At 42.4% G+C, this 25,061-nt stretch overlaps 2 protein-coding genes across 4 annotated transcripts in view; both read left to right on the forward strand.

Moving 5' to 3' along the window:
- thrab (thyroid hormone receptor alpha b) overlaps positions 1-25,061 on the forward strand; it is a 30,843-nt gene that overhangs the window by 4,205 nt on the left and 1,577 nt on the right. The window contains exons 2-8 of one of the 3 annotated variants that reach the window (XM_058621810.1): positions 3,661-3,722; positions 8,052-8,152; positions 9,425-9,572; positions 10,190-10,395; positions 17,021-17,167; positions 19,056-19,314; positions 20,126-25,061. The exon at positions 20,126-25,061 is cut by the window's right edge and continues 1,577 nt beyond it. In XM_058621810.1, coding sequence (XP_058477793.1) covers positions 3,661-3,722; positions 8,052-8,152; positions 9,425-9,572; positions 10,190-10,395; positions 17,021-17,167; positions 19,056-19,314; positions 20,126-20,376 — 1,174 coding nt within the window. In that variant the 3' untranslated portion in view covers positions 20,377-25,061. Of the gene's footprint in view, positions 1-3,660; positions 3,723-8,034; positions 8,153-9,424; positions 9,573-10,189; positions 10,396-17,020; positions 17,168-19,055; positions 19,315-20,125 lie in introns of all 3 variants that reach the window. The other 2 variants (XM_058621808.1, XM_058621809.1) reach the window with 2 other exon arrangements.
- LOC131448839 (ATP-dependent RNA helicase DHX8) overlaps positions 24,071-25,061 on the forward strand; it is a 24,838-nt gene continuing 23,847 nt past the window's right edge. The window contains exon 1 of the mRNA XM_058621629.1: positions 24,071-24,302. Within this exon, the coding sequence (XP_058477612.1) occupies positions 24,071-24,302 (232 nt within the window). The remainder of the gene's footprint in view (positions 24,303-25,061) is intronic.

The raw sequence follows: 25,061 nt of genomic DNA on the forward strand, positions 1-25,061 counted from the left end.
CCAGTCCTGTGAGTCAGAGTCAGTCGTCGTCGTCGCCCCCCCCCCCCCCCCAAAATAACAAACATATTATCTCACTTGTGTCTGGTGCCTGGCCATGCAGACAATTTTGGTTTTATTTGTCCAAGTTTTGAAATAACCATCTAATTTAATGACGGGAACTGGAAATTTTATCTGGGTGCTCGGAGTAATGGAAAGTGACATTTAGGAAATTTAACAGCAACATATCTTTTGCGGACACAGTGTCCCTGTCACACTGGATGATGTGCAGAACTTGCTGTTGGTAGGTTTTCTTGGGCTGTTCCTTCAGTAGACTATTAGTCTATTAGGCCCGCACAATTTATCTGCTTTGGATGTAATATCCAAATCAAAAGACACTGCCATTATTTGATTTTAATAAAACTGTGTCATTGCAGTCTTTCAAAAGCAACATGCCTCATTTGAGAGATCCATCTCCTGGCCACCAGAATGTTGTACACTTTAAGGGCCTCGGAGGACCTCCACCGCACTCATGTCAGCTTTACAGGGTAAAAGTCCTATAGCATATGCAGCTACCTGCCAAAAACTTCTTCAGCTCCAAGTTGCCGTTGACAGTGAAGTTAGTTTAAGGGCGTGCTGCTCTCACTTGATATTAAATGCTGTCATATGTTATCATTTGTGCTGCTTTAGCTTAATAAGATGTGCACTGTCTTTAAATAGACAATCTCACGAGAGAGCACTGTTGCCCTGACAGCTCAGCAATTACCTGTACAGTAGGTTGCACTCCACAGTCACTGTCAGTGTAACAGGTGGAGAGACACAGCACAAGGAAGAGCAGAGGTAAGGGATGGCTCAATAGCACTTTGTTGTGCTGATGCCAGTATCACAGCCCTGAGTATGTACCTATACCTATATCAGCCCAATACAGTTGTTTTACTTTTGTTTTAAACTACTAAACACACACATATTCTGCTCCTATAAAGAAGAAATAAACAGCCCCGTAACATGATTCAGTTGAAGTGCTGTCACTGCTTTTATATGCATTTTTGCAGTCTGTGCTTATTCAAGGTTTTTGGATCATATCTGTTTTAACATTTTTTTCTTTTTTGATACCTGATCCAGTGATTTTTGAACAGTGTTGGATCAATACAAGTACTCTACACCTGACTGGGTCAACAGACTAAATGTACCTGTAGCACACAGCTGTTCCACGGTCATCGGGTTTGAGGAGATGGAGAATCCAGAAATGGAATTCATGTTAAAGGGCTGTGTAGCAGCTACAACATGAGCTGCCTCTGTGCTCTGTAAATGTTACAGTCCCACCAGTGCATCTTTAGGTCAGCACTCTAACTCTCCGCCATGACATCTTTTTGGCTCCTGCCTTTGATTCTTCTGGTCCATGTTTGTTTTGGGCTGTGCAACACGTGCTTCGTCATACAACGTGTGCACGTGTTTCTGCACAGCTATAGGATCATTGTAATCAAACAAGTCGCTCTCTCACGCGTCCACTCAAGTTGTAAATTGTGTGGGAGAGAAAGTAAGGAAAAGTACTTGATTTGTGCATGCTTGCGCAGAGTTGGATCGGGTTTCTGAAAAGCTCATGTACATTTTCGAGATTGCGTTCCAATCTGTATTCCATCAGAGCCGGAGATTTAAAAGCCCTGTGGTATGCTGGCGCCGCACACGGTCTCATGCCCCAACCTGCAAAAACCTTCATTCCATCAAAAAATGCTCAATTATGCATGATGTTTTCATCTACAGGCAGGAGTACTAATATTTTCACCAAATGGCCACATGTTCACTGGCTGTGTGATTCAGTCTGACATCTTGTCAGGCTGTTTGCCTTTATCATCGAAGCTTGTTTACATGGCGATTTCAAACCCCTCATGGTGGAAAATAATGAGTGTTTAAGGTGGGACCGCCTCCTTATGAAAATCTATCTGAGTTGTGTATCTCTGTGCTTTTGTGTCATTTCTTGCTTTCTCTCGAGAGCCACTTGTCACCACTTCTGTCTAATTCTTCACACTGAGTGAGGAAAAGCACTGTCGCTGCAGAACTGCCTGTGCTGAGCTCTTCTTTTCGTCGCAGAGTTGCACAACGTGTTTTATTTTGCGATCGATGAGATCTGAAAGGGTGAGGGCTGCAGCACCGTACGGCTCAGCTGAAAGAAAACAGAGCTTTATGATACGTGACAGGTTGCCGCTGTATGACATACTATGCTGGACCTGTTGAGGTGCTGATGTTCAGTAGAAAGAGAGAAAGAGAGAGAGAGAGCTGTCACAGCAGTGATGGAGACCTAAATAAAGAGCATCTGTTTTTATCCTGTTTGCCGATGTACCACTACCTGCTGCTGCATGACACTCAACTGTCACATATCGCTGACAATTTGATGGCTGTCGCCTCGAGTAGCTGTGCGCCGCGATGGTGACGCCGGCTGACAGAGGGACAAACGTTCACGTCGAGTGGCGGTGAAAAACACCTTGTCTGTGTGCCGCTGTGACAGCTGTTGGTAATTTTTTGGGTCGTCTATCCACGTTGAGAGACTTGGCAGATCTTCAGGGGGAATTTCTTTTATTAGATGTAGAAAAAGAAAGAAAGAAAACACAGTGAATGCAGTATTAGACAACAAAAGGTTCATTTGTATACTTTACTGCATGTTAGGTCACTAACATTTCCTTGGAGGAAACAATATTCTAGCTTCAGCAACAGATACAATAACGAACATAATTCAAAATTCCCAACGAACGTTCCCTTTAAATCAGAGATAAGAACTTTTTCGAGGCCTACCCCGCTTCACTTTTTGTATATAATGAACCACTCGTATGCAAATGTGAACTATACACTTGGGTGTTGCATCTTAGCAGAGTGGGACCGTGCTATATTGATGATGCAAATGTAGTCTGCTCCTTCTTGAGTTGGTATTAAAGAGCTCTGGTGTGGGAGGAGAGCTGGAGGCTGCTGGGAGCATCTGAGAGCACAGAGCCGGACTCTCGGGATTCCAAACACATCCATCCAACGCTGATATGGAACACTCACAAGCTCTCGCTCCCCTTTAAGACGCAGACTTCTCGCCTGTACTTAACTCTCTCTCTCCTCTGTTCTCTTTACGTGTCGCCAGTTTCCATCTGTGCTTTACATGCCTTCCACATGTGTCAGCGTGCACGTGTGCTCGTGTGTGTGTGTGTTAGCTTTACTTAAAGGGGCTGACTTTGTCTTTCCTGTTATCATGAAGCCAACTCCCTAACAATTACAGTTGTTTTGGGGATTTATTTGTATTTTTTTTTGCTGCTTGGATTCAATTTGTGAACGCCTTAAGGAACAGACGTTTTCCTGCCAAAATGCATTTGGCATTGTTGTAAGGAAAGCTCCCTTCTACTTTCACATAGTGTTTATGATGAAAACCTTAAGTCTAAATAGCTCCTTTACCCCTCTGTTACAATTAAGGAACCATACAGGGGGAAAAAAAAACTTCCCTAATCAAAATTGAATACCAGATGTCTGGCTGGTAGAAGACGGCAATAGTAGGAGAAACACTGACCCTGCTGCGGTTCCATTTTCAATGTGTTTTGCTTTATCCAGGTAACATAGCCATACACTGCTGTGAGGTATATTCAAATAGATTTACTCTTTTCTCTTTTTCTCTTCTCTCTCTCTCTCTCTCTTGTCCATTTCATTCTCTGTCAGGTGGCTCAATGGCCCGAAAAGGAAGAGGAAGAACAGCCAATGTTCAGTGAAGAGTATGACTGGTAAGTAAATGACGAATGGTGTTTTAATGGCGACTCTATCAAAAGGAGCGGTGAATTGGCAGCCCGTAAAAATGCTTCCACTAAATGTAAATGATCTAAATGGAGCAGGCATACATTTTGGATATCTCTTTTCCCTAAATCTGCTGCCTCATTTCACTCATACGTTTGATTATGTCACCTTCAAAGAGGAGAGAGTTAAGCGTCTTGGCATCTGTTATCAGAAACGGAAGCGCCTTGAGTGACAGCTCTGAATTCCCCCAGCTGAACGAAGCAAGTAAGGGAAAGGAGAGTAGCGTTGACAGAGATAGAGTGGGAGGAACGCCAGCGTCAAGCACCGGGTTGTTTGATTTGGCATTTATAAAATACATCTCCCAAGGCTTGTCCTTCCCTCATGTTGCCTGCCTCTCTGCATCACTACTAGACTCCTGTACCTTCTTCTGCCTGCCACAGTCCATTTGAAATGGGGATGTATGAAATGTGTCCGCCTGAGGGGCATGGTTGTCTGAGATTGAATTTCATCCACTGTAATGATGTCAGCATTTTCCTGTGGGAGAGTGGACCCTCGACCAGACACACCAGATGAGTTGTTCAAAGACGATGTGCTTGGTTGGGCTCGGCCTATCACAACACTATGCCTGTGTGAACACTGTAATGTTTTATATTGATATCATGTTAACAATAGACATATGATGATGCTGTGCAAATAATACAGTTCCCATTAAATCATGTGGCAAGGAGAAGAAAAGAAACGTGCTCTTTCTGGGAGCAGCGAGAAACAGCTGTTTATGGCTCTCAGTGCGCTCTCTCCCTCTCTCTCTCTCTCTCCCTCTCTCTCCCTCTCACTGTCCATTTGCTTTGAATTAGGCCTCAAAGTTTTATTTACAACCACAACGAGTGAGCGGACAAAGAAACTGAAGTTTTCTGTCTCTGGTCTCCTCCAGTCTCTGTCAGCGGAGAACCTATGTACAAAAAACATTGTAATTAGAATCATGTGCCTTCGAGGCCTCAACTCTGTCACTGGTGTTGAGGAGACGCACCAATGGAACTCTAGTGTGCCAAATTCAATCACTACTAATACTATTACTGCTAAATAATATTATTGACCTGATCACTCTGACCATCCCTGATCATCAGACTCAAAACCGTGCTGGCAAAAGTATTTAGAGTGTTATTCATTTGCCAGAAATGACATAAACACAATAAATACATTCAAATTGGCTGAATTCTTTAAAGTTTTTTAACTTTATATAGATATTGAGCAAAAAACAAACATTATTAGCATATGAATAGGGCTCCAGACTTGAGAAAAACATGAACTCCAAAGATTTTTGGTCACATGTGGCACCAAATTGGTCGCAGTCTAGAGTCGGATGAATTCTCTGGGCCTCGTGAAAATCTGATATTGCGCCTTCCCGACCTTGAGTCTGCTCTGTAGAACAAAGCTGGATGTGGAGCCAGGAAGCAGATGTAGTGGAATCAAAGTAACAAACTCAGTCAGTGGTGAATGATTCAATTGTAGTGTGAAATTAATGAGTGGATTTATTAGTCAACAGAAATGTTATTTGAAATCTTTCAGACCTGGAATCAATACAGTTTTTTTTTTATTGGCAACTGATCAAACGGTGTGTACTGTGAAAGGATGGTCCAGTAACAAACACTAAGGATTATCACTTATCACCGCATCCTCTCAGCTTTACTCACTACGCAGTCGGCACATAACAACTGAGAAACAAAGGCTGCGTCAGTGTTAATGGATGTCATGCAGCCATTTCTTGTGGAGGTCAAAGGTTAATTTAACAACAGTCTATTTTGGTTTTGGTGATGTACATTTTGACCAGCGTAACAATCCATTGACTTTCTAAATATCATTTTTTTAAATTCAATTAAAACACAGCAGTGCTTTTAGTTTAACAGATGTTGTTTTAACAAGTTATATCCTCAATGTTTACAATCTCACGTCATGTCATGTCACCAGAGCTGATGTCATCTCCAGAACTCGGAGAAACAATCCGTTAGAGATTAGTTTCACATTTCCTTTCATCTGCACACTCCAATGTAAAAGAAGCGGCTGATCTTACACTGGAACAATTTGTGAAGAGAAAATATTTATCTTGCCTAAGCCACACGACTAAAATCTACTTTCCTTCTGTGGGTTTGTTGGTGGAGGTACTGCAGGGCCTGTCATGGGAGGGACGGGCAGGCAGAGCCAAAAAGCTGCAGCAGTATTGATTTTGGGCTTGGCTTCCACACACAGCCGCAGCAGACTGGCGTGAGGATCCGGTTGCTGCTACTGCATGCTTTGCCAACACACTGGAGATGACATTTTTCCTATAAGATCTTTCTTTGTTGCCCCTATTATCTTTCATTTGGCTTTTTTTCCCCCTCTTCTACTCACTTTTAGTCTCCACCTCCTCTCCTCCTCCTGTAGTTTATTTTCATTTTCTGGCCACAGTTGTTTTTTGTGTGAGTGAGTGAGTGTGATTCTCTTCCTATATTCTTCTCCATAAACTTAACATGTAAATCATCAGCTTTTAAAATTATGATAATTAATAGTTAAGTGATTCATTAATTATCAATAACACACACACAAAATCCAGCCATTTATGCCCATTTAAGGCTTCTCTCCCTCGCTTTCCCACCAAACTCACACTGTACCATCTCCTTCTTCCCCCTCTTTCATCGCCGTGTACTGACAAGGTGACTGGAAATCTGCTATTTCCTGTGTATCTCTGCACACACTGTCAGTCTCACTGGTCTTTCGGGGCAGTATGGAAAAAGAACATAACGTCCTTTTTTCCTAAGTTATAACAGAGGGAAGATTACAGGGAGAAGAAGAAGACTATCCCAGAGGGAAAACAATGTAAATACATTTGGCTTAATTATGGCTGTAGTCTATAAAAAGACATGCATTTCTGTTTGACACTAATAGCCCATTTCCAGTGGCCAATAAACTTGTTAAATCCCAGACTCGGCTCTGATTGGCTTGAGTGGGAACACAAGCTTTGTGGAATATGCAAATTTGCTTCTATCCACCTTATTCCTATGGCCCCATGATACCTTATGTCTCCCTGTGGGGCGATTTAAGGGCAAAGAGCGGCACATATAATATATAGGACATCGAGGAAAAGTGCAATGGAACAGTTTACATGTGTAGCAGAATATACAGCATAACATTAGGTTTGTGTATTCAAGTTCAGCGAGTTTAACACTGCAGGACTGCTTTACTGTGTGTAACCATGGCAATGCGATGCCACAGTGTCTGTATTTTCCAAATTCTTATCAACGTAAAGAATGACATTTACTAGATCACAACAGATAGTGAAGCTATGAACGCTTCCATGCACACGAAACTCCCCAAAATGACTCTAAACGCCGTAGTATATATGCCATGACTGTATGTGGTGCGCTAATGCCACCACAGAAAACAAAGACTGGTCCTGCATGGCACCAGAGCCGTCGTGTGGGTGTGGAAGAATTTACAGGACTTGTTGTGTTGAAGAAGCGATTAGCCTTTTATAGGATGCCCTCTGTGGAATTTAATTGTAAACAAACTGAAGCCATGTTTACATTTAGTGTTTTTCACCAGAAATAAATTACCCTTGAGGGCCCGCTGAATGCTATTTCCACCTCGTGAAGCGCTAAGCAAAGACAATGAAAATGATGAGTCAACAAAAGAAAGGAAAAAGAAAAGGGGAAGGATTTAAATCTCACTCTCCCAGATGAATGTCCTGTAAGTTTATCCACCACAAAATGCTCCTCATTCAGACTTTGCTGCTCTGCATACTACCTCACCCGACTTCCTGTGCGCTCTGTGCCAGGAAAGCTTTCTTCCAGGAAAGCCTTGAAGGCAAACTTCTCCTGTTGTCAAGTTGCAAACAAAACTAGGACCCAGCAAGATTCTTACGTCAGAAGTCTCGCATATTGTTAGCCATGTGGAAGCTTCTTTTTTTTTTCTCTTGGCCCAGAAAATAAATATAATCGCGTCGGACATCTGAGGCTGACCAGAGAGTGTTTTTATTCATCACTTGGAAACCTAGAGAGAACTCATGATTCAAGCTTTTAATGTGTTTTTCATCACAGAGGTGGAACTGTGTTGTGAGCTTTTTCCATCGTTTGGGTAAATAAGCAGAGGGGGGCTCTGTGTCCAATCGTGTGCTAGTTGGAATCACATGTCGGGGTGTAATGTTGGAGAACACTGGCGAGACCCAGTGGTCCTCTGTGGTAAAGGAAATGCGAGTTCTGACATCATGTCGGGATGAGCATGACAGGATGCTATTTGAGCAGCACAATAAAATGGATTGTGTTTATGTGTTGTTGTCTCTAATTTAGGGTATATACCCAGCTACCTCGAAAAGGATGAGCCATGCGTGGTGTGTGGCGACAAGGCCACAGGTTACCACTACCGCTGCATTACATGCGAGGGCTGCAAGGTAGGTCCACTAATTCTTTTTTATTTACATTTAATGTGTCCTCCAACACAAAGTAATGCTCTTTAAATGTCCCCTGCTTGTGTTTTAGAATACTGTTATCATATCATACATGTTCTCTTTTACCTCTTGTGTTTTTATGTGCTAGTATGCTGTGTTATGTTTAGGTTTTTTCTTTTTTTTTGTATAACTTGGAGGCCAAACTGTCAAACAAACAAATCGACCTATTCTCTGTGCGCCTGAAAATCCAAGTAGATTAGCAGTTACTGACCTAATCAGACCAGTAACCGTGTCACATACAAAGTCACCCAAATCGCCTTTCTTCCACATTCTGATGCTCGGTTTTCTTAAGTTGCTGCCATGTGATTGGCTGATTCAAATGCAGTGGAGGAGATTAACCTTATAAAGTGGCTGGTGAGTGCAGACGCAAGTGTGTGTGTGTGTGTATGTAAGAAAAGAACTTGATATGAACCCTCTGAGGTCAGCTGCTTCCACACAGTCACATGTCTGGTACACAAACAGCCACTTCAAAGTGAACACACACACACACACACACACACACACACACATACCTATATCATAGGCACGGCATGTGCAGCTGAAGAAAGATGATATGTGGAACCTGTTAGTCTGTCCCCATCAGCTCTAAAGCTTGCATCACATGTCAGTCAGGTGTGGGATCAATCCGCCTCTGTTCCCTCTGTTTGTTCATCAACGACACGATATCTAAAACACCACTTATAGGACTGGGATTAAACGCAGTGAGCAAAAGGGTATGTGTGTGCATGTATGATTGATTGAGCAGTTTATTTTTGTCGGTATACAGTTGAACAGACAGACGGGCGTCTTCATTCATCACTAAATAGCTGCACCTTTAATCTAATAACACACGAATACTAATACAATATTCAGGCTTATTTCATGGATACAGATTCATTTCTATTTACAATTTGTTCTTGTTATTCACTCCGCCACGATTCCAGAAATGAAAGCATATGAACGTTGGCATTTCCTCAAAATGTCACAGAGATGGAAGGCACATGATAAATGAGACGACATTCTTGTTTCATCACACAGTGAACAAGCACTAATCATTATTTAAATGTGTCGATGTCTGTCTCTCATTACTTCCCTGACTTTTACTCCTGTAAACCAATCCCTCTCCTGCTTTACCCGTCTTGCCCTCTCACCCCTTAAAAGTCCTAAATATTCTTTGCTGTCTCTCGCCGCGTGTAGCGTCCACTCAACCGTGTCCCCCTTCCTGTCTGCCTGCAGGGATTTTTCCGCAGGACCATACAAAAGAACCTCCACCCCGCCTACTCCTGTAAGTATGACTGCTGCTGCATCATCGACAAGATCACCCGCAACCAGTGCCAGCTATGCCGCTTCAAGAAGTGTATCGCAGTGGGCATGGCAATGGACTGTGAGTGTTACTCTTTTAATTACTATAAGAAAATATACAGTAATACACCTTCACATAGCTGTAGTTTTCAGTCTTGTCTCTCTCTGGCTTTCATATTTAAGAATTACACAGTTTATATTGTTTCTGGGAAAAGTTGTTGCCGTTACTCTGCACTCACATGCACGTCAACTGAAACACGTCTCATTCTCTTTGACTGGAGCAGTGACGCTGAACTCACATTATGCAAATATTCCACCGCAGGCGCTAGCCAATCAAATCGGATTTATGGGTTAAGTTCAAACTTCGGACACTGTTGTTCTCCCCAGTGCCTATTTTTGTCAAAGTGCAACCCAATAAAAAAACAATACCAGACACACAGTGTCATGACAGACACTGCTCTGCTTACGGCGAGCATCAGACCCGCCTACCTTCAAGCTCTGACGTGACGCGTGCATGCGAGTCCAGCGTTAGGCAAATTGTTAGGAGGTAGCAATAAATTGGAATGGAAAGTAGAGGGAAAAGATGAGCAGTCTTTGTATAGAGCATTTGTACAGAAATATATACACAAGCTGCGGTTTAAGGTTATAGAAAAGCTAATTGCATACTCCCTTTTGCTTTCCCTGCTCTGCCCCTCCCAGTGGTGCTCGATGAATCGAAGCGGGTTGCTAAACGGCGGCTGATTGAGCAGAACAGGGAGAAACGCAAAAAGGAGGAAATGGTGAAGACCCTCCAGAACCGTCCAGAGCCCACAGGGGCCGAGTGGGAGCTGATCCGCCATGTCACGGAGGCCCATCGACACACCAATGCTCAGGGTGCACAGTGGAAACAGAAGCGAAAATTCCTGGTAAGGCATGGGAAAAAAAAAGTGGCACGCAAAAATGACAATTACAGCACTGTGTTACTATTAAAGCCAGAGATATGGAGAGCACATCTGCTTTTGATATTGTGCGTGATTTTCTATTCTTTCTCTGTGGGAAACATACCGTCCAAAATGCAGCATGACCAGAGACAAAATACAGAAAAATATTTCCACAGGACTCAAGCACATATTTAAGATTCAATAAAGAGGGTGATTTTAATTTATCACTTCTCAGGTTTTATTTTGCTATTGGATATGATAACACTGCTCCCAGTAGAGTAATTGCTGGGATCTGGAAACATCGGTACAACAGAAGTCTGGCAGAACAAGAGATGAGCAGTGAGACGATGAGTCAAGCTGCAAACAAGCTCAACAATTGTTCTGTATCTGAAGCAACCTTCGATGGAAGTCAACATGAAAGCGAGCGCATCTTTAGTGTCACCTTTAAACTCTCCTACAAGAAAAGTGTGTACAATAATGGTTCCATAGAAAGTATCTGATCGAAAAGCTATGTCCATATTGTGACATGTGATATTTAGACATAACAAACATACAAATACTGACTTTAACACGACTTTAACAGTTTTTGTATGATCATTTAAAGATATTTAAAAAAAAAAAAGAAAACGAGAGAACAGAAAATTAAGGATTGTGTTCTCACACACAAGCATGTTAGAGTAAGGGATGATGGGGGTTTGTTTTATGAGTCTTATTCCTCACATGACTCACTGTCACAGTAGCGCATTTATTTATTTTTTTTTATTTTATCGACTTTATCACTCTATAATTCCTTGCTGTTTTTCCTCCGCCTCTGTGTTTTACCCCCGCGGTTCTCTCAAGCATTTTGGAGTTCTAGTCATCCTAATCCTTCTGGGCTCTTAACCAGACCTAATTCCCTTCATAGTTTTCATTCACACCCCAAGTCTTTCCTTTTTCCCTTTAATCTCTTCCCCCGTCCGTACTTCTGAGTTTCCTCTCTCTCGCACTATTCCTTAGTGGCTAACCTTACTTTACTTTCCCCTCTGTTTTTGCCTGTGTGTTTTCTTTGAGCTTCCTGCTTTATCTCTGCCAAGGCAAATCCTCCGTTATGAGCGCTCATCTGCAAGTTGGCAGGGATGTTGGCAGGCATGGTCTCTTTTCTCACACACACACACACACGCTGACACACATTTTGACAAGTTTGTCCATGCTTTGTTAGCAGTGCAGCATGCATCAAGTGTTTATGTCTGCCTCTCCACACACCTCTTTTATAACTCTACCTCCGTCCTCCCCTGCCAGGCCACGGAACCTCTGCTATAATAGGAACTAGGACTTATTTCTTTTAACATACTGTGTTATGACGCTGGGCAACATGGGATCTAAACACCACTATACTGGGATACACAGAGAGAGACGTGTGCATCTGATAGGCTTAATCAACATCGTGTGAGCTCATTTGACAATGTTCACAATTCAATCTAACTTAAAACAGCCCCTTTTCCCACTACCAGGAACTTTTACAATACAGTGATACCTAAAATGTAGAAGTGCATGTGTCGTAAACAACATGAATACAGTTATTTTATCATTTGTATATCAAATAATTATCTCTTGGAACAGGCTGACCTAGTCAAAGCAGAATGAGGTGTCACAGACGTGTCAGAAAGCACACACTTGCTCTTGTCATGATTTATTTTGTGACTTTAAAAAAAAAAAGTGGGTCCACATTTGAAGAGTTTTTCACAGCAGCAGTGGACCAGAGGGCCACGGCCAAATTCAAAAACTACGACCCGTGGGAGAAGTAAGGGGGTGTTCGTGTGAAGAGAGGGGGTTTTGAAAGCGTTTGTAGTGTGATGGCAAGTGTTGAAGAGGGAGTTGCTAGGCAACAAGGGGAGGATGTGGCAATGTGATGGGGAAGTGGGCCATGTGGGAATTATGGAGATGAGGTGTAAAGCTTTATACCGGGGAAGAAGTCACTGAAGTGACGCAACGTAGCATTGGCTCTCTGGGTCCCCCTACAGTTGGCCCACGATCTAGTTTGTCACAACTGATGATGACAGATAATATATGTCATGGTGACATGTGGGTTCATTGACAAGCAACTTCTATGTTACAGCATTTTATTCAAATATGATTACACTATTTTTATGGATCAAACTATTATATCTTTGATTATAATTGATCTCTTTAAATGATCTTGTGACGCATGCTGTAAAATAGACTGTTGTAGTTCTTTTTATGGATGATGCAGACCTTGTTGATGTGCCATCCAAATAATCTTGGAGACATTATTTGAAGGTTGAAATCCTTCATTGTGTTGCTTTATAAAAGTATAGTGTGGTACACACATCCTATAGTAATGGATGGCAGGTCAAGTTATAAAAGGCAGAATCTTTTATTTCTTTATAATGTAAGTATGTTTTGTCAGATCCCCATATATGTATTCATCCAGAATTTTATCAGGAATGTGTAGGATGAAGCCTGAAGTGAATAAGTATAAAAAGGAAAATGAGCATTTGTTCTACATACAGCACTGTGCAAAAGTCTCGGGCCAACATTCGTTTTGTTGCTTTAGCAGTGCTATACCGTACTCAATCACTTTATGGATTGCAATGGCACGCAACAAAACATATTGTTTTTGTGTGCAGTTCATTCATTCACTCAAGTATTTAGTGCTCGGCACACACATGTTGCATGAGTTCAACTCGTTGACATCTTGCTTATTATAGAAGACCAATTGTCAGTCACGTCATTCCAATCCAAATGCCAATGATCACAGGAATTGACTGACATTAAAAACAGACAAAGGTGCTGGTGGTGCCGCGAGACGTCTAAAGCAGGAACAGGCAGCCTCCAGGTCTCAGAAAGCAGAAATACCTGCAGAAAGAACCAGGAGAGAGCAGAGGAAAAACATTTACTATGTGGTCTAACTGCTTTCGTACAGACGTGTCTGACTCTAGTAGTATAGCTGCAAAGTCTGAAATAATAACCCAATAAGGTGCTTCATAAAAAACAAGACCTAAAGTTGAGTTCTAAGTTTGAATTTGAGCTAACGTCAGTAGATAGTTTAAAACAGGAGAAGACGAGGTCAATCTGAAAAGGCTCTGCTGCTATAATATTTTTTAATCTTGAGACAGACTGGAGCCCTGTTTTCTGAGAGCACAGAGCACATGATGAGATGTGGGGCTTTAAGGAGATCAGACAGGTATGAGGGGGCAAGCTCATTTGTGATTTTATCATTAAAAGGCCCTTCAAGTTTTGATCTAACATAGATTGGGAGCCAATGAAGGGAATGTGGTCCGATTTTTTTTGGGGGGGGGGGGGGTGTGGTTGTTCAAATTCCTGCTATTGCCAGACAATAATAAACAGATTGTAAAATAAAGGCTCAGTGAATTGAAGGCAGGAGTTACAAATGTCAGAATCCACCATGGACATAAAAGTCTGGATTATAACCATGTTACAAAAAAGAGCAGTTTTGCTGATGTCACTAGTATTAAAGCAGTACAAGGCAGGTGAGGGACATAAACAACGTTGTGAGAGTGTTCTTGTGTGTGTGTGTGAACAAATTAAGTTAAGAACTAAGGGCTTGTGTTCTTGAAACAAGAAGGTCTGTGTAGCTAAGACGCACGGCAAAAACAAAAATGCCTTAGATGAATTAGAGGCTCTCCGATGCTATAAAGCATACATTTTCTTATCACCCTCACTATCTCTCTCGTAAAGGTCAATCTGTGCTTTCTGCTCCAAGTCTTTTATTAAGTTTTCCAGGCCAAGTGAAGCATAAACCTAACTGGCAGCTTTTCAAATCACACACAAGCCTCTGATTCCTTCCAGTGGTCATAAACTTAATCTGCAGCCATTTGCTGATGGTCCCATCAAAACTGAACTGAAAAGGCCAGATACTGAATTATACGCAATCTGGACAATTAGAAACAGACTGTGATCATGAGAACACAACGAGAACACAGGCAATCAGTTACACATAATATTCAAAACAACATTTGCGACCTCCGTACCAAAAGAGTCATGCGTTTCCATGTAACAGTGTCAGTAAACCTTATTGTATCTTTCTTTTTTACCAGATGAGTGTCTTCAGCTTGCATGGAGAGTATTTTTGAATGTATGTTAACCATCAATAATTGCTAAAGTATGACATTTTAATATAATATAATATAAGACATAAAACAGCTAATACGAAGCAGCTTCTTGCTGTGACAGCTCAGTGAATTAGATTTTTTTTTTTTTGCTGCTAAAAGGAAAAAGAAAATAAATCAAAAAGAGAAAATGAAGCTCATTAAATTCAAATGTATGATACATCTCAAATGTAACTTTAAGTAAAGTTATAAAGTCAACTTAAATCAACCAGAATATAATGTGTCTGAACCATATTTGGACCTTCTTTGCCTTCTTCAGCTCCAATCCATCTGAAAAAAAACGTCATTATTTGAAGACATAACTGTTTAACAGTTAAATGTTTTCTCCTCTTTTATTATTATTTTTATATATGTATATATATATATATAAATAAAATAAACATTAAGCGCTCCATGACACGTTTGTCCCTCAGAAAGTGCAAATGAAGCTCCACGTGGAGGGGATGTAGACATACAAAAGATTATATATGATGTAAACATGTGTGTTGTCTGATTATGAAATCACTTACATCGGGTAAAGCATGGGTAAAGGAAAATTAGCTGCAGTCCCAACGTTTTGTTTTTTTCCGTCTCCTGCATATTTTCTTATACAACGTGTAACGTCCGTGGTATGTTGCTACACACATGGTTTCTGTTTCACCAGGTGCAGCAGTGTCTGTTATTGAGAGTCGGCCCCGCCGCCGCCACTGCTACAATGAAGTGATGCAATTTTTAAAAAAGAAAAATTCAAAGGGCAACATCTGTTTCCAGCTTTCGGTGTTTCCGCTAATGTAGACACATCACCGGACGGTTTTCTTCCAAACTACTTAGTGCCGAAGAAACGGCCCTTATGAAAACATGTGCTGACAATAAGGTCGATGAATTACTGGAAAGAGAGGTTTGGTTTTCTAAAATGCCATTTTCAATTCTGTCAGTTACCTCCGTTGCGTTGGGTTCGAGATGGAAATCTCGGATAGTTTGACGGTCTTCTTGGCTGCGTGCCACTGCGAGGTGAGAAGTGAGAGTAATGTGTTCACAACTCCACATTCACTGCCGTGGTCTGTGTCAGCATGGGCCGAGGAGGCAGAGCTGAACCTGCGCTGCCTTTGTCTCGTGGTTTGTTTCTCCGATTCCGAGACTGGGAGGAATTCACCATCTTTGTGTCTCACCCCGTCCAACTCTTATTTTCTCCACACTCAAGAATGAAAAATGCCACTGACCTCCACCAGTGAAACCAATGCTTTGTTTTGGCTCTAGTATGACGAGCGTTGCAGTCCGTCGCAGTTATTATTACAATTATTCAAATGTTCCGTAATTGCTGGGTTCTTGGCTGCACAGCAGAAAAGCGAGCTCTTTTCCTCCCAGATTATGATCGGCGGTTCCTTGTGGAGTTGTCATTATTCCTTTACTCATCCCCTTTATTGTCAAAGCTCGCCCTGAAAGGATGTCTAAGCCCTGACACACACTTTATTTGGATGAATGGTAAAAGTTTTGAAACAAAACACTCGATAAACATATATATACATGTTTTATTGATTTTTAGTTCCCTTCTGAAGTTCTGCACTAAGTAAGCATTATCTGTCTGGTGACATGTCCCTCTGCTAACACAATCTGCTTTCTTTATCTGATAAATTGGTTTTAATTTGTCTCCCAAGGCGAGTGAGCGTTCTGCAAAAGGCAGCAGAAAGGAAATAAACTTGTTTAAAGCTACACTGTTTCCGCTACTTCTAAGCCCCACCACCACTCTTTATCGATTCTTCTCTAATCTTATTTTATTCTTTTATACTCTCTTGTCTTCTATGGACGTACCCGTTCCCTGCTGCATTCACTTGTGTGCTAATGTACTCAACTTTGTTCTTTTTCTTTATTGCGCCCGCTCAAACACAGCCTATGCAAGAGCAGTGATGGAGCCAACTTTGTATTATTAGGTCAGTACTGCAGAAGTATATCAACAAACAGATATAGACGGGTTAGTCTATATGGTTTGATTGCAGGATTACAATGACCAAACCGTTTGGAGACAAAGAATGAGGCAGTGGTTTCACATAAATGGAAGAGCAGCACAGTCTTAAACTGACAGCACTGAACTAATTCTGGTCTGGTTTGTGATGTAGTTGTCGTGCATAGCCAGACGCAGCACTGCATCAGTGCTGGAGAATGGTCTGCACCCATTATCATTCAGCTATGGCTTGTTTGTGTTACTTTAAATTATGCTTGTTACAGTTGTCTTGGATTGGTGATAAGTGTCCTTGAAATGACCTGCAAAAGAAATGCCGCACAAAACCGTTAAAAGATGTGTTCCAATGTGTGACTGCATGGTCCACAGTTTTGTCAAAGCTCATATGTTGCAGCTGTTGTTGTTTTCTGTAGGAAAGAGGATTTTGAAACTGAAAATAAGCGGAAGAAGAAGAAGAGTGAGAGAGATTTACTGTGTCACGGTGTCATTTTTCGACGATGCTCTAATCGGCCAACCGTGTGTGTGTGTGTTTTTTCCCATGCAGCCGGACAAAATTGGCCAGTCCCCGGTTACCCCCACATCAGATGGAGACAAGGTGGACCTGGAGGCCTTCAGCGAGTTCACCAAGATCATCACTCCTGCCATCACTCGCGTCGTCGACTTTGCCAAAAAACTGCCCATGTTCTCTGAGGTGAGTGGTGGTGAACACCACAACAGCATGTGTTTCACTAGTTAGGATTTGTATATGAAAACAACAACAAGGAAAGGAACCTCCTGCAAGCCTTTGCTTTGCCTTTACCGTCACTATGTAATTCTGTTGTTCGTCCCTGCTGTTTCTAATGAGACCTTGTGTGATTGGACAATTATCCGTGTTGCCGTGATTGCAGTGCTTGTGGGTGTGCGGAGGAGGTCTGCTGTGTGTGTGTGTGATCCACTTACGGAGAGGAAAAGTTGTCGCTATAACCCGCTGTTGTGTTGCTTTAGAAAGGTGACCTCTTTAGTTTTACAATCAGCTTATTTGAGAGTTAAATTAAAGGATTCTTGCAAAAGCAGTTCAAATCAGTGTGTAAACTACTATGTAATGAATTCCTTCGTCTGCTGCTAGTTACTATTCTGCACACTAAAACAGATAATTAGCCTTCGCGCCTAATGTGTTATCTTTTATTCACAATAATAAAATCTAATAAATGACATTATGGCAGAATCTGTTTTAAACCGACGAAGGAGGTGCAAGAAAAGAACCTATATAACCTACTTGCATTCTCTTTCAGTTTATGCCACCGCGGAGAATTACTGATAAGAAAGCACAGAAACAAAGCTCGCACTCACAAAGCCGCTAAAACTCAATCTATTATTTCCTACAAATTGATGTGGCGGTAATTGCATTTAAAAGCATTTAAGCATGCCCGCTAGGTACACATTTTCAAGATGAATAAAGCCAGTGAATGCCAATTAATTATTAGCAGTAAATAGCAACGGGAAAAAGGAAACATGCTCGCACTGAAGTGAGATTAAACTCCGAGTCAATCAAGTGGAATTCAAAGCAGATATGTTAATACAAGGGTGGGAAAGGAATATTTGCCTCCTTTCAAACCATTTTCATGTTTCCTCCTGCTTTACTGCATCTGTACTGTCCTTTTCTGATCCCACTTTTCTTTACTTAGTCCATCTTCAAACAATTATTCTCTTTGATTACAACTTGGGTGCTCACCAAGAAGATGGCTTAGATCTGGAGATATGGACGTGAAGACGTGACGTGCGTAAACGTGCACTGTCAGGTGATCAGTCATGTGTGTTTTAATAAAACTGGGATCTTCATCAGAGGTCAGATGCCAAGCGTCCGCTGAGGCTGATTCCTCATCCGTAAATGGCTGGAATTGTTTTTTACACTTTTCCATTTGATGCATTTTCAGTTCCTGGAAACGACTCCCATTCACGTGCACGTGTAGTGTTTACTGTACTGTTTGGTGGACTCCAAAACAAGCAAGGCGATCTAAACTGCTTTCTGCAGAATTGAACGCACCCCTTTTATGTTCCCAGATGGACTCGCAATGTTTCAGCGTTTAATGTGAGACATCCATCAACTAAATCCTCAAGTAAAGTCAAGTGTAACAGTGGCAAAAGTTCAACGCGCAGATGAATTCTCTCTTCTCTCTCTCTATGTTGTTTTTCTCCATAGCTAAGCACAACGGCGTATGTGGCGTAAGTCATAGGGTTCATAATTAAGGTTTTTTTTTTGCTCGGCTTGTTTTCAGACCAGCCTCTTTGTGCTGAAAATAATCAAGAAAAATAAGACTTAAACCCCATCTTTTTACTTTTGTTGTATTTGTTTTTCTTTTTAAATGTTCTATTCCTTTTATTGTGAAGCACTTTGAGCTGCAATCCTTGTGCAAAAGCACAAATTCTCTTATTTAAACTGATGGTACAAAATAAAAGTATTGCTAATTTTGCTGAGCTTTGTATAGCTTTGAGAAGGCAAAGAAAAATGTAATTACAGTGTTGGTTCCCGTTCGTTGAGGTTTGTATGTCAGTAACAAATTGTAATTAAATAACTGTCCACATCCGTCTCTGTTCACCAGCTGCCTTGTGAAGACCAGATCATCCTGTTGAAGGGCTGCTGCATGGAGATCATGTCACTGCGAGCTGCCATCCGCTACGATCCCGAGAGCGAGACGCTCACGCTGAGCGGGGAGATGGCTGTGAAGCGCGAGCAACTGAAGAACGGCGGCTTGGGCGTGGTGTCGGACGCCATCTTCGATTTGGGCAAGAGCCTGGCACAGTTCAACCTAGATGACACGGAGGTGGCGCTGTTGCAGGCCGTGCTGCTGATGAGCTCAGGTTTGTTGTGTCACCTTATGAGTTGTGACTCCGTCAGCTTCTTTTCTGAAACTTGCATCTTCCGCCTGACTGTTACTGACACTGGTTGTGCAGGAGAGTGAGCTTCACGTGAATGTAAATGCAAATTTCACTGTGAGACGCAGTTCCCTGACAGTCGTTATTTCGACTCATTTTCCACTGCTGTACACATCACATTAACTATGGAATCTATTGTGAACCAAACTGTAGTAATGGCCCGAGGACACGAGTGCACATGCATATTGAGCGGCAGGAAAATCTGTACATGATTAAAAAGCCCTAACTCATCGAAGGTTTGCTTAAAATCTCCACGGCAGACTTCAGACACAGAATCGAGGATAACAGCGTGTCACAAAGTGTGCCCGTGGTTTTGAATAATGCCATGCTAATAGAGGATGTATTATATCCCAGTCCTCACAGAAGAAGCAGTGTAATAATAATAATTCTGAGCTAAAACACGCAGACTGCTGAACTTTGAGGGGACAGGAGTGGAGTATAAATGAGCTGTGAAATTCCTCTAATTACATAGTGAACTTGTTGTCTCATGACACGCATGACCAGTACATTTCAATGGTCGTGATGCATAATATTTGTCATGTGCATGTTGGTGTGGATGGAGGTTAGAAACGATCGTAAAGAAGCAGATAAAATGCTGTTTTGGAGCCAATACACACATTTTTCTAATATTTTCTTCAATCTCCTACATCTCATCTCTTCCACTTTTCTATTTTCCTCCGCACTTCCTGTTCCCGTTCCCGATTCTTCACTCACCCAATCCTCTCCCCCTCCGCAGACCGCTCCGGCCTGACCTGTGTGGACAAGATCGAGAATTGCCAGGAGACCTACCTGCTGGCGTTTGAGCACTACATCAACTACCGCAAGCACAACATTCCCCACTTCTGGCCGAAGCTCCTGATGAAGGTGACGGACCTGCGCATGATCGGGGCGTGCCACGCCAGCCGCTTCCTTCACATGAAGGTGGAGTGTCCCAACGAACTCTTCCCTCCGCTCTTCCTGGAGGTCTTCGAGGACCAGGAGGTGTGACACGCATCTGCGACCATGCGCGTGGAAGAGGAAGCTGGTGCTAAACGGTAGATGGGGAAGGGCCATCGGTTTTTTGGTAGGGGAAGGATGGAGGGAGAGAGAGCCCTCTCGGCAGGAATCTGCTTTTCTCCGCCGTCACATTTACCGCATGTGATTTGGAAAAAAAAAAAAACTGGAAACAATAATAGCAAAAACAACACACCAGCAACAGGAGAGTCGAGCAAACAAAGGAGTTTGTCTTTTTGAACACCCTCTCCTCCACCTCTTTCCCTTCCTTTTACTTACCCCAGTTTTAAATCCGTGTGGGGGGCCCTTCTGTCTGAGCATGATGTCTTATCTAGCAAGAGTTGTAGCCATTTGCCAAGACACACACACACACACACAACACACACAAACACACACAAACACACACACAGCCTGTTCCACCTCAGTTCTTCAGAGCAGAGCTCTTTGCACGGGTCTGTTCCCTCTCTGTTTTTTGTAGCGGTCAAAACTTCACATGTCATGAATTCAGTGTCTCTTCAGCATCAGTGCTGACCAGCACCTCTCAGTATTATTCATGAGTAAAGAGATGAGAAAGTAAGGTCAACAACACTCCACCTTCATGCAGGCACACACACACACACATATATATATATATACAATCAGCAAACACTGCACATTGAAATTTCAGTAGATGTTAATTCCTCTAGTGTTTCACACAGCTTTAGTAAAGCTGCCAGACCTATTTGTTACCAATTTTTCAACTCAATCTGAGCCGTTACAGCTGTTTTTGGAGCTACTTCTTCTTAGATCTCTGTGAAACCGGTGCTATATTTATATCAGGCTACTCCAGTTTAATGAAACTTGTGTTGTCAACCTTTGAAAAACCGCGCAGACCGTGGCTCCATATCTACCTTCATTTTATGTCATTGGACCGGCTCCTGTGACATGTAGTACACATTACACACACACACACACACACACACACATACTGACACATATAAGCAGACTTGCCTAGTCACTGCTCACGCTGCTCATGCCAGCAGCCCGGCATCTTATGAATAACAATTAAGCCCTTCTCTGTCTCTCGCACCAAGGAGTTACTGCAACGATAGAAGGGAGAGACACTTGGAGGCGGAGAGGCGGTGGGGGGGGGGGAACTAGATTTAATAGCTGGAGTGTAAATTCAGAGCCAGGGGTCGAGAGTAAATCTTGCAAACCCGGCCTCCAAAAAGGTTTTGAATAGCAGCAACCACCAGCAGGACCGCAAAGCTCATCTGACACACACACACACACATTTTCTCTGTCTCCTTTGCTCTCCCTCTCTCCTACACACAAACACACACACACACACACACACACACTTTAACACATATACATAAAAAAGACAACATCACCTCAGAGTAACGTGAATGCCTCATTTTACTGTATTCACTGCGTGGCAGTGTCGATATACAGCCCTAACCTGCAGGGTTTGTACAGAGTCCTCTCCTCATGGACTCAGCTCAGTGTGGCCCCTCCAGGCTTCCATACACATTTGCCTTTTTTTTTTACCATGGGCATCACTGAGAGCAGGCAAATGCCAAGAAGGCTACCATTTACCTCAATGTGGACACACCCCTAGGCTGGGGCAGCAATACTGCCCCTGTGGTTTCAGGCACTACCTCACCTCTGTGGGCACAGGGCAGCTGCCCACAGCCTCCACACAGACATAATCCATTCAAGTTGACGCATGTGTTGCTGAACACACAAAATGTGCAGATTTTTTTTTGATTTTTTTTTTTTTCCTCGTGTAGATGCACACTTGCAGTCACGGAAAGACAAAACACTCACAGCATACGTACACACACACCCTCAGTGCTATCACTTGGTTAAAAAAAGAAAATGAAATACCACTGAAGACAGGAGGGCCTGCCATCGCCCTGGAAGCTCTTACCAACTCCAGGGAATGGTACCCATTACATTCGGGTTATTTCTTTTTTTCTTTTTTTTTTTTGTTATATGGGACCAAGTGTCATCTTTTGAAAATTTGGATTTACTTATTTCTGAAAAGAAGCAACGAAGGACAGCGTGGATGTCCGGCCCTGCTGACACCCAAGGATAAGGATAAGATGAGCGATGAAGAGTAATTGAAAACCAGTGGTGGCTACGTCCGTTGAATTAGTATGTATAGACGGGGCAGTTTCTGTCTGCGACATGGTGATCTTCCACAGTTCACCTATGATGTCGGCCATTGGGTCTTGATATAATATTCTAATGGAAATGAATTTTTTTCCCCATGCATGGACAGTGCACTAGGACTTAAAGTAAAAAAAAAAAAAAAGATGGGATGTTTTCAACTGAAATGAAACGCCGTAGTTCCATGCACTTTACCAATGCTCACAACTAAATCACTAATATCTTGTGAGGGAGAATCCAACTGCGATGATCGTAGTGTATTAGCCAAATGACCGTACAAGAATATGGATTTGATTTAAAGAAAAATTTTAAAAAAATAAATAAAAGCCCAATCTGTTCATTCCAATTCTGGGGCCAAGCCAAAACTAACTGGGTTTACCACTCATACAAGAAGAGAATGAGAAGAGAGACTAAGAAAAATCTGTTTTATATCCAATGTCGAGCAGTAGTTCATACTGGGCACTTGTACAGGACGGGTGAAAATGCACCCCTCAGAAGAACCTGCACAGTGGAACCTGTAGCAGGAATCATGGGGGACTGTCACAGACGGCGAAGCGTGGCTGCTTCAAGCAGCGCCGGTGAGAGAGGGAAGAAATGGAGCACCACCTCGGGGGCACAATGGGCAGAGTTTGGTCTGACTCTCAGAAGAAGAATCCACCTCCTTAAAGCACTTCACCACTTCCAGAGATCCATCCCCTGCCCTGGCTTACCCATCCTTACTCTAGCCCATGACAGTGCTCCTTGTGGAGCCTTGTTCTGTTGAATTGCACCCCCACCTTTATGAAAGCCCCCCACCTAGCCTGGCTGGTGGAATTTTTGCACTACTGCGTCCTCCCTCATAAACCCCCTTCCCCATTGAAATTAAACCATTTAAACCATTGTCCCATGTTGGATTACACAATTTAATTAAATTCCCCCCTCGCCCTAAATGGGGCATGCTGACCTGCTCTGTGTAACAGAGACTGGCAGTTGCAGTGGGCTCAGTCCCAAACCTGTCTTGTTGTCAGTATTAGACCAACAGCACACGACCGTCACCCCTAACCCAACCAGGGAAGGAGATCCCTGTGTCGAGGAGATGGGAAAGCTGTTTAGCTTTTTACCAATTCTCTCTGTAGAGCTCATCTTCTTATCATCGTCCTTCAGGTAGAGTCAGTCCAGTGGCTTGTCAAATTTGGAGCCCTCCTTCAGACAGATCCCTCTTCAATGTCAACCTCTCTCCCCCTCCCTCCCTCTTTCCCCAAGCACCCGAGCTATCTTACCCCCTCACCTCTAGGTGGGTTGTCCCTAGTTTGACCCTGAATCATTGAAACCAAATTGGGATCCAGGCCTCTCCCTTGTGAGACAAGGCTGGCCATAATTGCCCTTAAGAGTGGCGCCACCGAATGAATGTGAAAGGCAAAGCAGCAGCGAAACCTCAACAAGAGACTTGAGCGCGAGAATGTGAGGATGTAAGAGAAGAAGAAGACGCGGGACGGGAGACAAAAAAAAAAAAAAAAAAAGCTGAGGGTCTCTACCCTCACTGCCATCACTGACAATGGGGGTGAGCGAGGGTGACGTGGACGGTTGTAGAGACAATTTTAACAAACACTGGGAAGAAGGAGGCGGCAGTACGGTCTCCCCTTCACTTCCAACAACAGCCCCACGTGAGCCCCCCGCTCCTATGTCAGCTGGGAACGCCAAATGTCCCCCTGCAGCTCCCTCAGAAAGGATAACCTCCAACGTTCATACGGTGAGGATCAGGAAGCAATCCATTCCAGAGATTCAAGGTTTGGAATTCCAAGCCGCCTTGGTTAAAAGAACTTGAAAAGCAGGAGGAAGAAAAAAAAAGAGAAACATTGACATCCTTTCTTCTTGTGAGCTGACTGGGTATGTGTGTGACAGTAGGGGTTATAATGCTGCTTTAGAGTGAGAAAAAAAAGGTATATGAAATGATTATAAATCCATAAAAGAGATGACTTTGAAAAAAGAGACTCCTGAATACAAATTACTGGGGATTTTTCTTTTTATCATTTTCTTATTTTATTTTTTTTTTTCTGTTGTTTTTTTGACGCTTAAACTGCTCTGTGTAAAAGAGGGAAAAAAGAGCTGTCGTCACTTTTTGACCATGCGTGCAGTGTAGTAATAGAGAATATTTCACTTCTTTTTTCACATCTATAGTTTGTGTTGAGAAGCCAACTGATCTGTTTTGTCTGTGTGTGTCTGTCCAGTTGTCCGTCCCCTCTTATCAGGAGGAATTTTCAACCAACAACAAAACAGGAATTTCTTCTTCTTCTTCTTTTTACATGTTTGTTTTTTTATGAAATACAACTTTGGAGAAAAAAAAAACACAAACAGGAAGAAAAAAAATGCAACAGGAACTGAAAATACGAAAAAAAAAAAAAAAGTAAAACTCAACAATCTTGTCATACCTCACTCAACACAAAACTCAAAGGAACTTGGGAGGAGTCATATTCAGCAGGCACATGTGAAAGTTCAGTGATGCATATATAAAGATTTAAAAAAAAAACAGAACAAAACAAATGTAT

Source organism: Solea solea, chromosome 21 (genome assembly GCF_958295425.1).
Source record: "Solea solea chromosome 21, fSolSol10.1, whole genome shotgun sequence".
Classification (NCBI taxonomy): Eukaryota; Metazoa; Chordata; class Actinopteri; order Pleuronectiformes; family Soleidae; genus Solea; species Solea solea.